This window comes from Silene latifolia, unplaced genomic scaffold, assembly GCF_048544455.1.
Source record: "Silene latifolia isolate original U9 population unplaced genomic scaffold, ASM4854445v1 scaffold_240, whole genome shotgun sequence".
Taxonomy (NCBI): domain Eukaryota; kingdom Viridiplantae; phylum Streptophyta; class Magnoliopsida; order Caryophyllales; family Caryophyllaceae; genus Silene; species Silene latifolia.
Window position 1 is genome coordinate 88732 of NW_027413189.1, and position 19559 is coordinate 108290.

At 37.7% G+C, this 19559-nt stretch overlaps 3 protein-coding genes across 3 annotated transcripts; 1 reads left to right on the forward strand and 2 right to left on the reverse strand.

Annotated features, from left to right (window-relative positions):
• Positions 1 to 266: 266 nt before the first annotated feature.
• LOC141638956 (putative xyloglucan endotransglucosylase/hydrolase protein 30) lies at positions 267 to 1551 on the reverse strand. Its single transcript, XM_074448140.1, has 2 exons — positions 1437 to 1551; positions 267 to 1334 (listed from the first exon to the last, which is right to left on the reverse strand). Exon 2 carries the CDS (start codon positions 1305 to 1307, stop codon positions 414 to 416), a length of 894 nt encoding a protein of 297 aa, XP_074304241.1. The 5' UTR covers positions 1308 to 1334; positions 1437 to 1551; the 3' UTR covers positions 267 to 413.
• A 10989-nt stretch (positions 1552 to 12540) lies between these two features.
• LOC141638959 (17.6 kDa class I heat shock protein 3-like) lies at positions 12541 to 13336 on the forward strand. Its single transcript, XM_074448143.1, has one exon. The coding sequence runs from the start codon at positions 12657 to 12659 to the stop codon at positions 13134 to 13136; it is 480 nt and encodes a 159-aa protein (XP_074304244.1). The 5' UTR covers positions 12541 to 12656; the 3' UTR covers positions 13137 to 13336.
• Positions 13337 to 13969: 633 nt separating this feature from the next.
• Positions 13970 to 17560, reverse strand: LOC141638958 (uncharacterized). Its single transcript, XM_074448142.1, has 11 exons — positions 17315 to 17560; positions 16955 to 17092; positions 16550 to 16619; positions 16413 to 16458; positions 15366 to 15459; positions 15133 to 15216; positions 14802 to 14839; positions 14646 to 14705; positions 14495 to 14554; positions 14227 to 14272; positions 13970 to 14129 (listed from the first exon to the last, which is right to left on the reverse strand). The coding sequence occupies exons 1-11, from the start codon at positions 17481 to 17483 to the stop codon at positions 14047 to 14049; spliced, it is 888 nt and encodes a 295-aa protein (XP_074304243.1). The 5' UTR covers positions 17484 to 17560; the 3' UTR covers positions 13970 to 14046.
• Positions 17561 to 19559: the final 1999 nt, after the last annotated feature.

The window sequence follows — 19559 nt, forward strand, 5'->3', positions numbered from 1 at the left end:
CCCTGTATGGTGATGATATCGTCTTCGGTATTTCTTCTTTAAAACAAGGTTTCACATTGCGATCCTTTGGAAGGGTTGCTTTTTTTTTTTTTTTTTTTTTTTTAATTAAGTCGATTTGTAGCTATAATAAATTTTTAGAATGGTTGGTTACTCGGTTATCTTTTTACGGTTCACGCCTCACTGGCCGTCTTTCCGTTAAACAACTGTACGAATCTAGCCTGTCAAATAAACAAGATGGATAGACATTCTAAAAAGATGAGGGCTACAAAAGATCGAGATTTTGATTTCATGCAAGGTTGTAAGCCTGTAACAATGATCGATAGAATTCCTCGAAAAAAATCCATAATATGCTAGTATATGCTACGAGTCTACGAGTATAGCGAATCTTTAAATCTTATGTACAAAGCGTATCATCACTGAAGCATACCGCTCCCTGGCAGAACATCACATTCAGGCAAGGTAGTGTTATTATACCGGTTTTTATCAAGACAATACGAGTAAGTAAGATACTTTTTCCTGAACTCCGTGTACGCCTTCAATTGCCTCGATGTCATATTTCCACAACCCGTACTATAATCTGACCCACATACAGAAAAATTTCGGCTTGGATCAATCCAACACCCGTTCAGAACAAAATCTGAGTACTCGACCACAAACGGCTCATATGTGAAGTTGGCCTTAGACCTGCCTCCATCAGTAGCCCAATCCGACCCATCCCAAATTGTAGCATATAATGTCATGGGTTTTGACGGGTAAACCACACCGGTTACATCCACCTTTTGTACCGACCTTATAGGAAGTTCATCGATATAATAAAGGATCTTATTCTCGGTCCAAAATATGGAGTACTTGTGGGCTTCTTTACCTGGGTCGAACCATAACTTGTATCGCTCCTCCCTTCCTTGGCCCGAACTCCCATTACCGTAGAAATTGGTTTGGAGGATCCATTCTCCAGTATGAGCATGACCTAGGAACTCGAAATCAATCTCATCGTGCTCGTGAAGATTATTTGATAGGTAGAATGTCACCACTATTCCAGCCGTATAGTTTTGTGAAGGTAGCTTAATATAAGCACTGAACAATCCTTCTGTGTAACTGACTTGAGACGCGAAACCTGATGCTCCAGTGTTGTTTAAAAGCGATGTATTAACAGAATTTCGGTTACCTGAGACCGAGACATTGCCACCCAACTTCATGAAACCTTCATTGAATGTTGTGGTGGTTAAGTTTCCAGGACAGCAATTAGATGAAGCAATTAGACTACAAATAATAATGATCAGCTCGACGTAGATGGCCATAATTTTCATCAGCTTACTGATTCAGTGTTCCGAAACCTGTTAATTAATCAAGGAAGATCATTTAGTCGAAATGACATTTTGGAAGAAATTAAATAAATGTAAGTTCAAAATGCTAGTAATAATAATGCGAATTAATACCTTAAAGTTTACGTATAATTGTCTTCTAATTTGGTAATTGATCACACTTAAGTTGTAATGATGTCTTCTTAGAGATAAAGAATAGGAGTAGAAGTGAAGTATATGACACTAAAACAAATGATTATGATCTACGGAGTATATATAAAAAAAAAAATTATGAGAACACGATATTTATAGAGGAAATTAAATTGATGAGACACTCATTTTCGAAGATAATAATAATACTAGGATCAACAAATAAAGTAGAATTAGTTTTGTAATTACGAGCGATGCCAGATGTGTATAGACACCTTTTATCGAATAGTTCTAAATATAGAAATTTGGATTTGTTATCGAAGCAAAAAATATTCAAAATACCGTATAAATATAGAATGAGTGCGTTCGCAAAATAAATATAAAATGTGATATGGTATATGTATCAATGTATGCAATTTCATTGCAATTTCCTAGCTCTGAACCAGCTGGAATACTTAGGGCAATATTTCTTAAATTGCGCTATTATTTTTACGTGTAATTAAAATTGGAAAATTAATGATGAAATTATGAACTATTTGTAGAAATAATTAAATAAAGCACTGTCCCATCTAATATTCTGCTGGTTCCAGGAATATTTTCTGAAAATGTAGAAAATACAAATGCATCATTATCTTCTGTCTTTAGTTAATACCAAAAAAAGTATATGTATTAATATCCTTAATCCAAAATTAATGTGATTAATCACTCATTCTTTTGGACTGATTCTAAGTATGCAAGTACTTGTTGAATATAGTGCTATAGGGTCAAGTAATTCTGTACTGAGCAGGTCTTATGTAAGGCGGTTTTACATTAATATAATTTTAAAATGGATCCAGATACCATATTAGATTGCGGGCATGCTTCGCAAGTCGAGTTAGGAGAGTGATTTTGGTTACATTTTGTCACAAAAATCACCCCGTTCTTTCATTTGAGTGACTAGTGAAACCCGTGAGAGTCGGTCTTTGGTCTCCTTTTGGTCAAGGGTTTGATATGGAGTCGAATCTTGCGTGTGTCGTGTCAATCTTGGGAGTATAGCGAAGTACTTCCCCTTTCCCGCCTAGAATTTGTTTCTTAGGCACCCCGTGTTGTCAATGTTGGCTACTTGAGCTAGAACTTGGGATTTGACACCTTGGTAAGACCCGAAGACGACATCCTCCACTAATGACTCTCTTTGTTCGGTTTTTGAAAGCAAAACGGCCGCTTAGATGAGGAAAGCGGCTTGACTTTTTGTGATGCATCTTATATGTTGATTCATGCTTAAATGTTGGATGTGTCAAAAATTTTCCGCAAGCCCCCACTTGCCTTACAACGGAGCACATACCTCATTGTGTTTCGTTGTGAGTTGAAGGGACGGAGGAGGCCCGTTAATTGCCTTTCATCGGATATTAGTAGCTTAGATAGTCTTTTATATTAAGGGTCATAGTTTAATTAATGAGAACTGCTCGGGACGAGTAAGAGATAAGTGTGGGAGATTTGATAACTCTTTATTTTACTCGTTTTTTACCCACATTTTATGTCTTATTTAGTCGATTTAATAACTCGAGTTATTTTTATTCACCCATTTTAGTATTAAATAATACAGTAATCGATTAGTTTTAAATAATAATTATTTCGTGCAAGTTGACGGGATTTTGGTACTACTTCCGTCTTTTTGTTGTGTAGGTACCGAGTGAAGTGATGAAAAGCGGGGCAAAACAAACCGTCAACGGGCTTCGTATCTGATGCGTGAATCCGTGGAGTTGTTTATGTGGATTTGAGAACATTGGCTCGTTGCTTATATTGATGTTGCTCATTAGTTCTCATATTTTTGGGCCTTGTAATCATTATTAGTGGACTTGTTACGACATTTTCATTGGATAGCACAAAAACAAAAAAATCCCATTTGGCCCTTCCTTTATGAAAGACAACGAAGCAGCATATTGGTGAGGGGCCTTCAATTATTTGTGGGTGTGCGGGTCACGTGAGACAGAATAGAAAAGCAGCTCACATTCTGGGGTTTTCGGGCAGCCGTCATTTTTTGTGTTGGGTTTTCTGGGCAGAGAGCACGAATAGAGTAGCAGTAGGAATAGTTAATTTTAGGTATTTTCCTCAAAAACACCCTCAAATTTAGTTTAAAAATAGATCAATTAGTGATTCAAGATGTAATTTTTGGGTTTATAAGACTAATTTCATCTCATATATACAATTTTCCTCTAAGTTTGGTATCATTTCTTCTCTCTCTTTCTCTTATTGTTATTTAATTATTGTTATGTATTTAATTAGTTTAATTACTTTAATTAGTCCAAGATTTAGTCTTTATTAGACTTACCTTGTTTAATGTTAGTTTACTCATGTTTATTAGTCATTAAATTAGATTAAAGTCTCACTCTTTATTGTTATTATTCGTTTCCAAGACCATGTTTAGTATAGTTAAAAATGTAATTAATGTTAGATTAGTAATGAGTAGTGAGTAGTATTTTCATTTAGGACTCGGTTTGATTTCGACATGAGTAACTTCACTAATTGAATCTCATAAAGGCTAATTATTTGGGGAAATTTGTGAGGGTAGTTTAGAGGAATGATTTGGTTTATGGATTGATTTTGGGTAGTGTCGATTTGTAACCCTTGTCCACCAACGAGAGTTGGTTAGGTTGTAAATTGGGTACCCGGAAGTTGGTCTTATCACTAACCTAGGTTGAGACAAGAAAGGGAGAACCAAGGGAGGGTACCTCTAAGGCTAGCGTTTGAAATCGACCTCCAGAGAGGAGGAGTGGGATGACCGGAATACGATGAGTGCTTAGTGACCTTGACCAATTACTTGACCACCTCGGGAAAATGCATGTTTTGGGGGTAGTTGGGTGTTGAGTTAGGGATTCCGACCTTCGAACCCGAGAGGGGGGTTGGTGGGTAGAGCTAGTGTCCTATTATGAGCCGAGAGAGGAGTTGGTAGGCGAATTAGAGCCATCTCCCCTTGCCTTTCTACCCTTATGATTAGCCTAGAGAATTGTTATGTGAAATTACGAATTGTTGTGGGAGAACCGAGTTCTAGGCCCTTTAATCATTTGATTTACAACTTAATCTTTTCTTGCTCATTTTCACTTCTCTTGTTGAATTGCCATTTCTATTACTTGCTTTCTTACTTTAATTGTTTTAATAGTTATTAATTTAGTTAATTAGTTTAATATCAACCAATTTCTTGATTCACGTAGCTAACTTATAATCTAAGACAAAACTAGTATTCAAACTTGATCTCCCTGTGGTTCGACCTCGACTACCCTACTACATTAGTTGAGTTATTTGTTTGATTTGGGAGTGCGACAAACCCGATTATCAAAATGGCGCAGAATTCTTGAGAGGGAGATCAACGGATTGATATTTGTTGAGTCTTAGATTTGTTAGACTACGTATTTGTTACTTGTTACTTGTGATAAGATGGCTAGTTTTCATTTCCCACAATTTGAGCATGAGCCATTTTATTGTTATTTTGATAGGCTTGGTGAATATGTTGGTCAATTTGATAATTGTTTTGAAACATGGGAACTTTGCCTTGTTGTGTATTATGGCATGAATCAAGAGACTTGGACCATAGTGAACTATATGTGTGGTGGGCAATTCATTGATACAAATTATTTGGAGAATTGGGAACTTTTTAGAAGGTTGGCTAATGACACATACCAATGGGATTTGAATACCCCGCCTCCTAAATCTAACCTTGAGATCATGATGGAACAATTCATTGAAACAACAAACCAATACATCGACACTCTTACTCATAGTTCAAGTGATTTGGAAAATTTTGAGAATTTTAAGAGTGATGTCTTGAGTGATAATGATAATGGTTTTGTAGAGTCTTGTGAATTTGTTCCTAATGATAATGTGATTGTGTCTCTTGATTCTCCCACCTTTGAACATGAATTGAATGAATCTTCAATGTCTTTGTTGGAAAATGATAACATGTTTAATGGTGATAATTTTGTGGAGTCTTATGTGATTTCTCATGATGATAATATGTCACCTCTTGATGATTTTAATGTGGTTAATGACTCTCCTTCTTTGGTCCAAGATGATGTTGAGCAATTTGGTGTATGTGAGTTTGAGACCATGTTATTTCATGATGATTATGAGTTGGGTGAGCCGAGTGATACACTTGTTATGGATGAGGTTGAGCAATTTGGCATATGTGAGTATGAGAGTATGTCATTTGAGGTAGATCATGAGATGGTGGAGGAGTTGAGTAAAGAGTGTTTTGAGGAGAGTGGTATTTTCAACGAGTCTTGGGAAAAAGAGAGTCTAAACATGTTTGATGATAGTCTTGAGGTGAAGTGGGATGATGATATTGTGGATATTGTTTCTTTCGGAGAACCCACCTTTGAGAGATTTTTCCAAGAACCCTCGGTGTCTATCCTTTTTATTGAGGTTGATTCTCTTATTCCCATTGATTTTCTTCCTCTTGACTTTCTTACCCCATCTTACGAGCTTATGATTGAGGAGTGTGATAATATTTCCGAAAAAGTTGTTGTGGCTCCTTATTTAGCTCTTGAGGGTTGCTTGAATGAGAAATTTGAGTATAAGGAGAAGGATGAAGTGAAGGGCAAGGAGACTAGTGAAGTCTCCAATGTTGTTGATTGCCCAAGTGGTTTGGAGTTTGATCACCCTCCTCCCACAAGGGAGGACATGTTTTACACCATTGAATTTGAAAGTGAGGTGGAGAATGATCAAACTCTAGATGAAAGGAGGAAGCTTAAAGATGTGAGTTTAAATGATGATGGGAAGGCGATGAGTGGCATTGCCCATAGATTTTGGGATCCTGGATAGTTTTGGGACCAAGCTTAGGTTTGGCGGTTTCCTTAAAACCGCGCTTCTTGGGAGGCAACCCAAGCTTTTTATGCATTCTTTTTCCTTTTGATAAATTTTTCTAAAAATCCAAAAACATGTTCTTTTCTTTGAAAAAAAAAAAAAATTGAAAAATCAAAAACATGCATTTAATTTCAATTTCCTCCACACATTTGTTTCTTTTTGAAACACGGCAAATAAATAAGTGTGGGGAGGAAATCTTATATTTCAAAAATCTTCAAAAACATGTATTTCATTTCCGAATTTCCTCCACACATTTATTTCCATTGGAAATTATGTAAATAAATAAGTGTGGGGAGGAAATTCTATTATTTAAAAATACAAAAACATGTCTTTTATTTTTCCTATTTCTTCCCTACATTTCGTTCCATCGAGGACGATGTAAATTTTAAGTGTGGGGAGGAAAATATCCATCTTGTGTATATTTGTTTATATTTGTATATATTTACTTGTTAATTTGAGAAAATTACAAAAAATACCTAAAAATTGAAAAAATTCAAAAAATTTTAAAAATATTTGCATTGTTTATATTATATATATTGCATTTATCCTAACCTTTTTTTGATTGACAACACATGAAAGCATCGGAGAAGACGCTTGGTAAAATTCTTCCAATTCTTTCTCCTTTATCCTTCCTTTTCTTTTTTGTATATATAAGCATGGAGGAGGACGAGATATTTGATGTGGGTGTTCCCTTTGGGAACCGTTTTGGATATGGTTGTGTTGTTGGTATGTTGTTAGGACTAGAACTTGTATGCATTTAGACTAGAAATGTATATATGTGTTTACTCTTGCATTCACATAGCTTGTTCATATGTTTAGTTGCATTTCATACACGTCACATCTTGTTTGTAAATATTTGCATAAAGGGTCTTAATGTGGAGGGCATATGTTGCCAATGATGATAATTTGTTTTGCCCGTGTCATTTCCCTCTTGATAGCTCGTACCTCTTGATGACACATGTTAGGGTTTTAGCTTGCAAAAACCTGGAAGTCTAGCTTAACAACCAAGTTGCGACCACCTTGTGAGACCGTATTAGGCCCGAGACTTGACCTAGGACCGACATAGCTACTAAAATGTGAGGATAAAGCCTCCTTATGGCCGGTCCATCAAACCGGTCCCGTTTAGGTTATGAGAGTAGTTCTCCTTACGTGGTATGTCATGTCAAAACGCATAAGTATGGTGCTCATTCCTTACCGTAGAAGTGTCGATGTGCATGTTGAGACAATTTTGTTCAAATAAAGAAGCCTCTCATAGCCAAATAAGCTTATTTTTCACCCATTTGATCATCTTTCCCTTTTGTTTACCCAATTTGTGCCTAAGCCTTGTCATTTCAATTGCCAATAAAATAACTACATTCCATAAACATCTCACCTTGTTGAGTAGTTCGTCTTTGTAGTTGTTTGGAGGAGTATATAATTGGGTAGGAAATTTGATTCTTGATGAGGTGAACTGTCCGAAATATCACAAAAGTGAAATGAAGCTTGATAGTTGGCCAATTTTTGCATTATTAAGAGGTTTACAAGAAACAAAAATGAAAATGAAGAAGAAAAACGAATAGAAAAAGAGAAAAATGAAATGAAAAACAAAAAGAAAAGAATGTATATTTTTGTCTCAAATAAAGGGTTGATGGAATTGCAATTGAGTCTTGTTTTGAAAAGAATGAATTGAATAATTTTTGGAAATGACAATCTTGTCATATTTTGTGTAAGAATTCATTTGCATTGGGTTGAGTTTAGTGGATTGGTTAGATGTGACGACTACTTAACCGATAGCCCCACATGTCATAAAACGGTGCTTGCACCGATCCCTTTTTACCGAACCCGAGCCCCATTACAACCCGATTGTCTCTTGTATGTGCATCATTTGACATTTCTCTTGCGGATATTGGATGGAGTACCATATTAGATTGCGGGCATGCTTCGCAAGTCGAGTTAGGAGAGTGATTTTGGTTACATTTTGTCACAAAAATCACCCCGTTCTTTCATTTGAGTGACTAGTGAAACCCGTGAGAGTCGGTCTTTGGTCTCCTTTTGGTCAAGGGTTTGATATGGAGTCGAATCTTGCGTGTGTCGTGTCAATCTTGGGAGTATAGCGAAGTACTTCCCCTTTCCCGCCTAGAATTTGTTTCTTAGGCACCCCGTGTTGTCAATGTTGGCTACTTGAGCTAGAACTTGGGATTTGACACCTTGGTAAGACCCGAAGACGACATCCTCCACTAATGACTCTCTTTGTTCGGTTTTTGAAAGCAAAACGGCCGCTTAGATGAGGAAAGCGGCTTGACTTTTTGTGATGCATCTTATATGTTGATTCATGCTTAAATGTTGGATGTGTCAAAAATTTTCCGCAAGCCCCCACTTGCCTTACAACGGAGCACATACCTCATTGTGTTTCGTTGTGAGTTGAAGGGACGGAGGAGGCCCGTTAATTGCCTTTCATCGGATATTAGTAGCTTAGATAGTCTTTTATATTAAGGGTCATAGTTTAATTAATGAGCTTACTCGAGGACGAGTAAGAGATAAGTGTGGGAGATTTGATAACTCTTTATTTTACTCGTTTTTTACCCACATTTTATGTCTTATTTAGTCGATTTAATAACTCGAGTTATTTTTATTCACCCATTTTAGTATTAAATAATACAGTAATCGATTAGTTTTAAATAATAATTATTTCGTGCAAGTTGACGGGATTTTGGTACTACTTCCGTCTTTTTGTTGTGTAGGTACCGAGTGAAGTGATGAAAAGCGGGGCAAAACAAACCGTCAACGGGCTTCGTATCTGATGCGTGAATCCGTGGAGTTGTTTATGTGGATTTGAGAACATTGGCTCGTTGCTTATATTGATGTTGCTCATTAGTTCTCATATTTTTGGGCCTTGTAATCATTATTAGTGGACTTGTTACGACATTTTCATTGGATAGCACAAAAACAAAAAAATCCCATTTGGCCCTTCCTTTATGAAAGACAACGAAGCAGCATATTGGTGAGGGGCCTTCAATTATTTGTGGGTGTGCGGGTCACGTGAGACAGAATAGAAAAGCAGCTCACATTCTGGGGTTTTCGGGCAGCCGTCATTTTTTGTGTTGGGTTTTCTGGGCAGAGAGCACGAATAGAGTAGCAGTAGGAATAGTTAATTTTAGGTATTTTCCTCAAAAACACCCTCAAATTTAGTTTAAAAATAGATCAATTAGTGATTCAAGATGTAATTTTTGGGTTTATAAGACTAATTTCATCTCATATATACAATTTTCCTCTAAGTTTGGTATCATTTCTTCTCTCTCTTTCTCTTATTGTTATTTAATTATTGTTATGTATTTAATTAGTTTAATTACTTTAATTAGTCCAAGATTTAGTCTTTATTAGACTTACCTTGTTTAATGTTAGTTTACTCATGTTTATTAGTCATTAAATTAGATTAAAGTCTCACTCTTTATTGTTCTATTGTTCTTAGCACCATGTTTAGTATAGTTAAAAATGTAATTAATGTTAGATTAGTAATGAGTAGTGAGTAGTATTTTCACTAGGACTCGGTTTGACTCGACATGAGTAACTTCACTAATTGAATCTCATAAAGGCTAATTATTTGGGGAAATTTGTGAGGGTAGTTTAGAGGAATGATTTGGTTTATGGATTGATTTTGGGTAGTGTCGATTTGTAACCCTTGTCCACCAACGAGAGTTGGTTAGGTTGTAAATTGGGTACCCGGAAGTTGGTCTTATCACTAACCTAGGTTGAGACCGAAAGGGAGAACCAAGGGAGGGTACCTCTAGGCTAGCGTTTGAAATCGACCTCCGAGAGGAGGAGTGGGATGACCCGGAATACGATGAGTGCTTAGTGACCTTGACCAATTACTTGACCACCTCGGGAAAATGCATGTTTTGGGGGTAGTTGGGTGTTGAGTTAGGGATTCCGACCTTCGAACCCGAGAGGGGGGTTGGTGGGTAGAGCTAGTGTCCTATTATGAGCCCGAGAGGGAGTTGGTAGGCGAATTAGAGCCATCTCCCCCTTGCCTTTCTACCCTTATGATTAGCCTAGAGAATTGTTATGTGAAATTACGAATTGTTGTGGGAGAACCGAGTTCTAGGCCCTTTAATCATTTGATTTACAACTTAATCTTTTCTTGCTCATTTTCACTTCTCTTGTTGAATTGCCATTTCTATTACTTGCTTTCTTACTTTAATTGTTTTAATAGTTATTAATTTAGTTAATTAGTTTAATATCAACCAATTTCTTGATTCACGTAGCTAACTTATAATCTAAGACAAAACTAGTATTCAAACTTGATCTCCCTGTGGTTCGACCTCGACTACCCTACTACATTAGTTGAGTTATTTGTTTGATTTGGGGAGTGCGACAAACCCAGTTATCACACTTGCCAGCTATTTCCCAAAAATCCAACTTCAAAATCATTTGACCTCGCTACCGGTAGGCGGACCGGTAGCCGGTCCACCGGCAGGACGCAGCAGGCTGACGGATTTGGGCTTTTCTTCCCTTCTTTTCTAAATCCAATGAAAGACTATAAATACCCCCTCCCTTAACCCTTTGTACACACAACCCTAGATCTAATTTATTTCCCATTTCCAAGTTTCAAACTTTACTAATTACTTTGTTAATCTTTCCTTAATTAGAGCAAGAGTGTTAGAAATTGGGTTGTAAGAAGATTGAAGGCATCTCCTTTCTTATTTTTCAATCCAAGTTCTTCTCTTTGCTATTGAGTTGGTATAATTTCTTCTCCCAATTTCATTTGTTTACATTTGCTTTTATTTCAAGTTTTGTTTAATTGTTTATGTTAAAAATTCAATCTTAGTTGTTTGATTGTTGTTATTCTCTCTCTTGCTCATCTTTTCTTTGTTCATCATTGTTGTTTACACCCAAAGATTGAGTCTTTGATTTTCCTTCGTTAAAGATTGAATCTTTGAGTTACTTGTGTTAAAGGTTGTGTCTTTTAGTTTAATCCTCATCATTTCTTAGATTAAATTGTCTTTCTTCATAATTGTGTTGGATTATTGCATGATTAGTAGTAGAATTTATTATTCCACCATGTTTATGCTTAAAGACTCCATCTTTGTTGTTTCTCTTGCCTTTAGAAACATGATTAGTGAGTAGTCTTCCACTAGGACTCGGTTTGACCCGACATGAGTAATTTCACTAATTGATTCTCATAAAGGTTAATTGTTTGGAGAAATTGGTGAGGGTAGTTTAGAGGAATGACATGGTTTATGGATTAATTTTGGGTAGTGTCGACTTGTAACCCTTGTCCACCAACGAGAGTTGGTTAGGTTATGAATTGGATACCCGGAAATTGATCTTATCACTAACCAAGGTTGAGACCGAAAGGGAGAACCAAGGGAGGGTACCTTTAGACTAGCGTTTGAAATCGACCTCCGAGAGGAGGAGTGGGATGACCCGGAATACGATGGGGGCTTAATGACCTTGACCAAATTCTTGACCACCATGGAAAAATGCATGTTTTTGGGGTTGTTGGGTGTTGAGTTAGGGATTCCGACCTTCGAACCCGAGAGGGGGGTTGGTGGGTAGTGTTAGTGTCCTAATTCGAACCCGAGAGGGGGCTCTTAGGCGAATTAGAGCCATCTCCTCCTTGCCCGTCTACTCATGGTGGTAAATTGGACTATTTGAGTACACCCATCGACGAGGCATTTTAAGTTTACAGTTGGTTACCACCGTCTTAAGTTTAGATCTTTCACAAACTCCTCTTATTTCCGACTTTATTTTATTCGGTTGTGAGAGACGTCTTAAGTTGAGACTTAAGTCAATCTTAAAAGAAAATTGGTGTTTAGTTTACGATGAACGTGCCCATTTTGAATAAGAATTTGTGCCAATTCAATATATGAAGACCATAGTGTATACTCCGTATTACTCAAAACAGATTATCCGTCTTAAATCTTAAAATGGGTCAAATACTACCACATGATGGTAGTAAAGACAATTTTTGACATTTTTTAGGCAATTTGTCATATGATTTGGTATATATTTAACCCGTCTTAAATATAAGACGACGGATAATGCCTGTCTTAAATGACACGCCAAAAAGAAGAAAAAAAACGTAGTTATTTGAATGGGCATTAGATGGAGGTTGGAGAAGAAGCTATAAGAAGTTTATAGAAAAAGCTGTAAAATTCCAGAGACCTCCAAATAAGAATTATTGAGACGTGGTTCAACACCCTTTTTCCCTGCATACACTTGTAAATAGAAATCCCCAGAACTTCCCAGAAATCTCCCTGAATTCCTATATAAGCATGCACACACACTCCTACCAACATCACTCAGAAATCTCAAAACACATTTCTACAATTCACAAATAATCCTAAATCATCAGCAAACACAAGCAATTCATCCACATTCAGAACAAACATGTCGATCATCCCGAGTTTCTTTGGTGGCCGAAAGACCAACGTCTTTGATCCACTCTCACTCGACTTGTTTGACCCATTTGATGGATTTCTCAACTCGACCTTAGCCAATGTACCCAGTTCTGCTCGCGAAACTTCCCAGTTCGCAAGCACCCGGGTAGACTGGAAGGAGACTCCGGAAGCCCATGTATTCAAAGTGGATCTTCCTGGGTTGAAGAAGGAAGAAATCAAAGTCGAGGTTGAAGAAGGAAGGATTTTACAGATCAGTGGTGAAAGGAGCAAGGAACAAGAGGAGAAGAATGATAAATGGCACCGTGTTGAGAGGAGCAGTGGAAAGTTCCTTCGTCGGTTCAGGCTCCCGGAGAATACTAAGATGGAAGAGGTTAAGGCTGGTATGGAGAATGGTGTGCTTACTGTGACTGTTCCGAAGGTTGAGCAGAAGAAACCTGAGGTCAAGACTATTGATATCACTGCTGCTTAATGTGTCATAATTTATCGCGAGTATGCCAAGAGTCCTGAGACAATAATAAAAGTATCAATGTGTCCTTACAGTCAGTAATGTAATCGGTCTGTGTGTCAGTGTGTGTGTGTGTGTGTGTGTGTGAACTCGCCTTTAGGTGAAGCTTTGTATGATGTAACTCATTTCAGTGAGTAATGAAAGTTTGAGTATTTCTTTTTTTTTTTCAAAGCGCTCTTGTTTATGCATAACACGAGATAAATTAAGCTGGTAGATAGTGTCATACTATACTTACACAGACAATATGTCTGAATCGCCACTGCGATAGTTAATGAACTTGTAGAATGGGCAACTGGGCATGAGCTGCAACCCTTTGATATTTGAACCCTGCAGCACAAATCATCCGTAAGAACACTTGAACTAGAGTTCAAATGACAATCAAGAATACGACTTCCGCGAATGCAAATTGGCATTCAAGAAAATAGATCTTTAGCCGACATTGCAGAAGAGCAACAGTTTCTAAGGTTAAAAGGCAAATTACGTCTCAACTAATTCTTGTAGTTCTATGAACAGGGAATAAAATACTCCCTCCGTCCCGTCATTTGTTGTCCTATTCTATTTTAGGAATTCATTTGGTGAACAATTTGATCCTTCACAGTAACTTGGTCCACTTGTCATTTAATAATTGGTCTCTCCCTCTTTCTTTGGTCTATATGCCAAAACTAAAAGACAACAATTGACCGGAACGGAGAAAGTAATTCACAAACAGGTGATGGGAAAGAGTGTTCAACCAACCTTTGTGAATGAAAGTGATGGGAAAGAGTGTTCAACCAACCTTTGTGAATGAAATCATGGCCTTGAGTCCTAGACAGCTTATATACAACGATCAACGATACAGTGTCATGGAAGTTCCATACGTTCAATCTACATCAATTTACAATTGCAGGAAACTTTTCAGGTTGGAGTAGATTCCTTTGTTATATGGATTCCTAAACCTAATTTCAGATGAGGATGGACCTGTTCATGAAAGACCAATCATTATATTATATACATAAAATGCAGAGGACCCATAAAAGGCGAAAAAATAGACGGAGACTGGAAAAAAAGATCTTACTTGGCCGAACAGTGTCATGGAATTCTGGATATTTTCTCCAATTTATCTGCAAAGGCAAAAATATTCGACTTGAGCATTCAAATATCCCCATGCAGACGAAGAGAGATAGGATACACTAAACTACATGCATAACAATTGCATTTCCAAGTTGTAGTTCTGCCCTTGATCCTAGAGATAGTTCTCTTGGTATCAAGACTCCTACAGCATGTTTCTAACCGCCTGACAAATACACATTGTTAACCCGCAACCTACTACTAGAGTTACTTACCCACTCATCAGACTTTATGTTGAAGCACACACAATAGACGTGCCACATGAAAAAAGGCAGCTGCACACCATAAGATTCAATCATCAGAATAAGCCTATTGCAATTTTGAACTGAAGTACTTCAGGACCGTCAATGTGTAGAAGCAACAAACCTGCCATAGCACTTGGACCAAGGAAAAGATCATTGTGCTTACGACCAAGCATTTAGCAATCTGCACAAAAAGATCCACAAACATGGCATTGAGCTTAAAATATGTGATAATGACAACTGTTTGTCAGTGAACGCAAACAAGGGGGGAGAAGTATACCTCAGTGTTACTCGCTTGGTGGATCTCATTTTTTATCCCTGAAATCAAATAACCGTAAATGAGAATTCTGGCAGCAGATTAAACAGATGACAAAGAGGAAGTTCAAGTGAATCAGCTAAAATGCACAAATGTTTAATTCAGAGTATCTTAAATCCTAGTTATGATTTCGTTAATCACAAGAATCTAGGTAGGACAAGTGTATAACTCATACGCTAACTTGTTTAATTCGGATTATCTACAAGAATGCGGAGTTTAGAGAAAAAATGGTAAACCAAAAAACTAAAGAGCATGATAGAGTGTATAATAATTCAAGCAGGATAACATTGCTTACACTGGTAAGCAATTAGTGTGTATAAAGTCTCCAACAATATAAATCCAACCAAAAGCACCATGAATAGGACATGATTCTTCTGTCCTGCATGGACAGAAAATGAACAGAAGTGAATATTTGAATTCCTCCACGAGAAATACTGTCTCAATGTTGTAAGAAATAGCCAGGAAAAGTTCCCGGAAAAATTAAGCATGGTTTTAAGTTGCAATTTTCAGCCGCAGTGTTGTCGTTACCTATACAATTCCCAAAAGCAGGGCAATGGTGATCAAATCCCAGAATATGGGCTTTGCAACTCTTACAATATCGCACCCTTGCTGGCAATGAAGCCTACAACACGACAGTGCTCCAAAAGTGGTCATACACTACTACGCAGAATGAGTTGCGGTTATTAACCCTAACTCTTACACACCATAAAACTAATATTTTGATCCATATTCCGATATTCCCCCTTGGAATCAGATTATCCAAGATGATTTAATCTGAACTTATCCATTGATACCGAATCAATTATCACTACCACATAGTATACACAGTCCAAACGCATTTCGTTTTTTACTTCTTCTGACATTGTGACTCATGAAAGTGTTCGAAGGGTGTATTATAATTATTAAATTCACGTTTTCGAGAACAAGACCTACATTTATTTAATGATTGTGATTGCCTACCGACTCTTATCAATACTTCAATTCTCAGAAGAAAACGGTTAATGATTGTGATTGTATACCAACTTATATAGACACTATGACTAATTTGTGTCACATGAATGCTCTATCTAAGTATCTAATAACTCTGTATGTTTCAATCAACCATTCCCCTATGACCTGCAACGTTGGCGATGGGTTGATAGAACATCTTAGATATTCAACTAGTTGTTATCATGACACCAACCCCTAAGATACTTTCATCGATTTCTGAACAGGACTAATAGCTTCCCATGAAAAAATCCACCCTCTAATGGCGATCAGGTTGACGCCATATGACGTGAGTGCTTGATTTAAGAGTCTTGAGAATTTTCAAACTACATATTCATTGGAAATAGAATGTCTAACATGACTTGCACCATTTTCTTGTTCGATATTAGATCAATTGGAACAACTTATAGGCACTTTAAATAAAAGTCGTCGATCTTTGAAAGCTCAATTATAAGTAGGTTCCATAGTCTTCCACAAAGGCACAAAATAAATAATAAAAGAAATGAAGAAAGCCTCAGAACTTTTCGCACAGGTATACTTAAGACTTGCGTAAAGAAAACGGAAAAAAATATCGCCTAGGAAAAATACCTCTTCTGTTGAGATGTCCAAGCTGCCAGGATCCCTAAAGAGCATCCTGTTATCATTAAAATAATTTATACGTCAAAAACATACCGCTATTAGGCATGAACACGACAAACCTAAATGTTAAAGAGTGGTACTCCAACCTGAAATATCCATTGAGAACGAATACGTAAATCACGTTGAACAGGATGTTCGTAAATGGTGAAAAAGCAGCTGCCAACATAAGTAAATGAAAGTTAGTTAATACCTAACTCTAAAAATGTGTCGTCATGCAACTGATAACAACATCAGAGCCTTAATCCCAAAAAGATTTGGGGTCGGCTGACATGAATCATCCATTAGAACCGTCAAAGGCAAATTCCGATTCATGTCCATAAAATGTGACTTTATGCTGGTTGCCACATACCAACCGCAACCCTCCTCCTTTCTCCGGGCTTGGGACCGGCAGTGAATGCCCGGAAACACTCACAGGCGGAGTTGTCATACAACTGATGCAAGCTTAAATAAACTAAACCCGTGTTACCCCGACTCTCCGACAAATGAATTACCTGTTCGAGCAATGATGATGATGTAAGCGAGCCATATGAAAATCATATGGAAGATTAAAAAGGCCGGAGCTGAAGCGCGAACACCGAGAAAGCGTCTCACTAATTGTCCGACTATTACAGCAATTAACACAACCGCAACTGAAAATTCAACATACAGTAATAAATTAGACTAAAACAAAACTTAATTAAGTTAATTAACCTAATTATTCAGTAATAATGGAGGTCAAAGAGAGTAATTAAACTTAATTTAAGTTAATTACCTAATTATTCAGTAATAACGGGGGTCAAAGAGAGTAATTAAACTTAATTAACCTAATTCTTTGAGTAATAATGGAGATTAAAGAGAGGAATTAGGTTAACCTGAGGAGATAATCTGAAAGAAGAGAGAAAAAGCTCCGAAGAAATAAGGGATTGAAAGTAGAGCAAGGTGAGTGAAGATGCCCAGAATTGCCGACACCGTACACCGGAAAATTATCTCCGACATGTTTTTCTGAGGGCGGCGATCGGCAGCGGCAGCAACCCCTAACATTTTTCGCGAGAAGCCGGAGGAGAGGTATATTTTTTACTTTTCTCAGGTGTATTTATTATTGATCTGGTGTCTAACTGTCTATAGGCTAGACTTATTAGCCTGGTTAACCTTGAACCGGTACTTGGGGAGTTGGGGGTGAGGCGTGCTAGGTCGAGCCAGTTTCGAGGATGGCTAACCTTGAATCTGCTCTTGCGCGGGTCATAAGCCGGCCAACTTCTTTATCATTTTTTTTTTTGGGTTTTTGTTTTCGGTGGGTCATAGATGGGCTGAGCGCCTGAGCCAGATATCTTAGATCCTTGAACCAGCTCGAAAGGTTGAGCAGATCGTGCCGGTTAATGGAAGGGTTGGCCAGGCCTTATCATTGACGACCCGAGAGGCGGGTTGGACAGGCCAACCCATGCAATTGGTCACATAATCACTGAAATTTATGCACATAAGAATAGTTTTTTGGTATTGCAAATTATTGTAGAAGTTAACCTGTCAAATGGATTGAGCAAGTGGGTTCAATTATTTCGGATTCGGGTGAAATAAGGTATGAGACTATTTCGTGTTTGAATACGAGTTTTTATAGAGAAGAGTTATAATAACTGGTCACTTTCAAAAACCATTGTATTAATATGACTTATAATTATCAAAACCCTCTTATTACTCGTTAACTCGAACATGAGAGAACCTGTATGGCTGTATACAACCATACAAGAATCAAAGTTTTAGTAAGGCAAACAGTACTTACCATAAATTAAAACACAAAAACATTATAGACGGCACATATCCGTCTATAACTAAAGACGGGTCAAATACAATACCACATTCCTAATAGAACAAGCAACAAATGGGGTGGTGGGGCCAAAAATATCACTACTTATAAGCTATTTGACCCGTCTTTAGCTATAGACGGATATATCCGTCTATAGCAAGACTAGCTGAAATTAAAAATGTGTACAATTGGACACTTCTACCAACATCACACAGAAATCTCAAAACACACTTCTACAAATCACAAATAATCCTAAATCTTCAGCAAGCTCAAGCAATTCATCTATTCTCCAAACAAACATGCCCATCATCCCAAGTTTCTTCAGTGTAAAGAATGGATGTAAGTAATATTTGCATTGATGAAATATATGGTTACAATAGGTGAGTATTTATACAAGTGAGACGACTTGATGAACAAGCTAATAAACCTAGAAATACCATAATTACAAAGATACGGTAAATAAGAAAGATATACAAAAGATTACGTAATATCTTTAACAGCCTCCCGCAAGATGGACGAGCTGAAAGCGAGACCAATCTTGGAGAGCAAAAATCGATGCTGATAACGCAGTAAAGGCTTGGTAAGAATATCAGCTAATTGATCATCACCGGAAATGTGTTGCACGCGAAGAGTGCCTTGCTGAACACGTTCACGAACAAAATGAAAGGCTAATGCGACATGTTTCATTCGCGAATGAAAAACCGGATTCGCAGCATAATGGGTGGCACTCAAGTTGTCACAATAGATGACAGGAGTACCGGTGGGAAGCATACGGAGCTCCTTAAGGAGAGATTGCAGCCATGTGAGTTCGGAGGTTGTTTCAGCGACCGCCCGAAACTCCGCTTCAGTGGAAGATAGAGCCAAAGCTCGTTGCTTCTTGGACGACCAGGAAACAGCATTGCGACCAAGATACGTAATATAACCCGAGGTGGAAGTGTAGACATCCTTGTCACCTCCCCAATCAGCATCACAAAAAGCGTGAAGGCAGTGAGGAGAGGACCGAAACAGTTGTAAGCCAACATTGCAAGTGCCATTTAGATAACGCAGGACCCGTTTAAGAGCCGACCAATGAAGATCAGATGGGTCTTGCATAAACTGAGACAACCTGTTTACACTAAACGCAATGTCGGGACGTGTAAAAGACAAGTATTGGAGGGAGCCAATTATGGCCCGATACTCGGTGGAATCACCAGACTTGGAGCCACCAGATCGTGTAAGAGAGGGTGACGGCACCATGGGAGTGGGATAAGGCTTAGCATCCACCATTTTAAATTTCTCAAGTATATCATATATGTATTTCGATTGAGTAAGTAATAAAC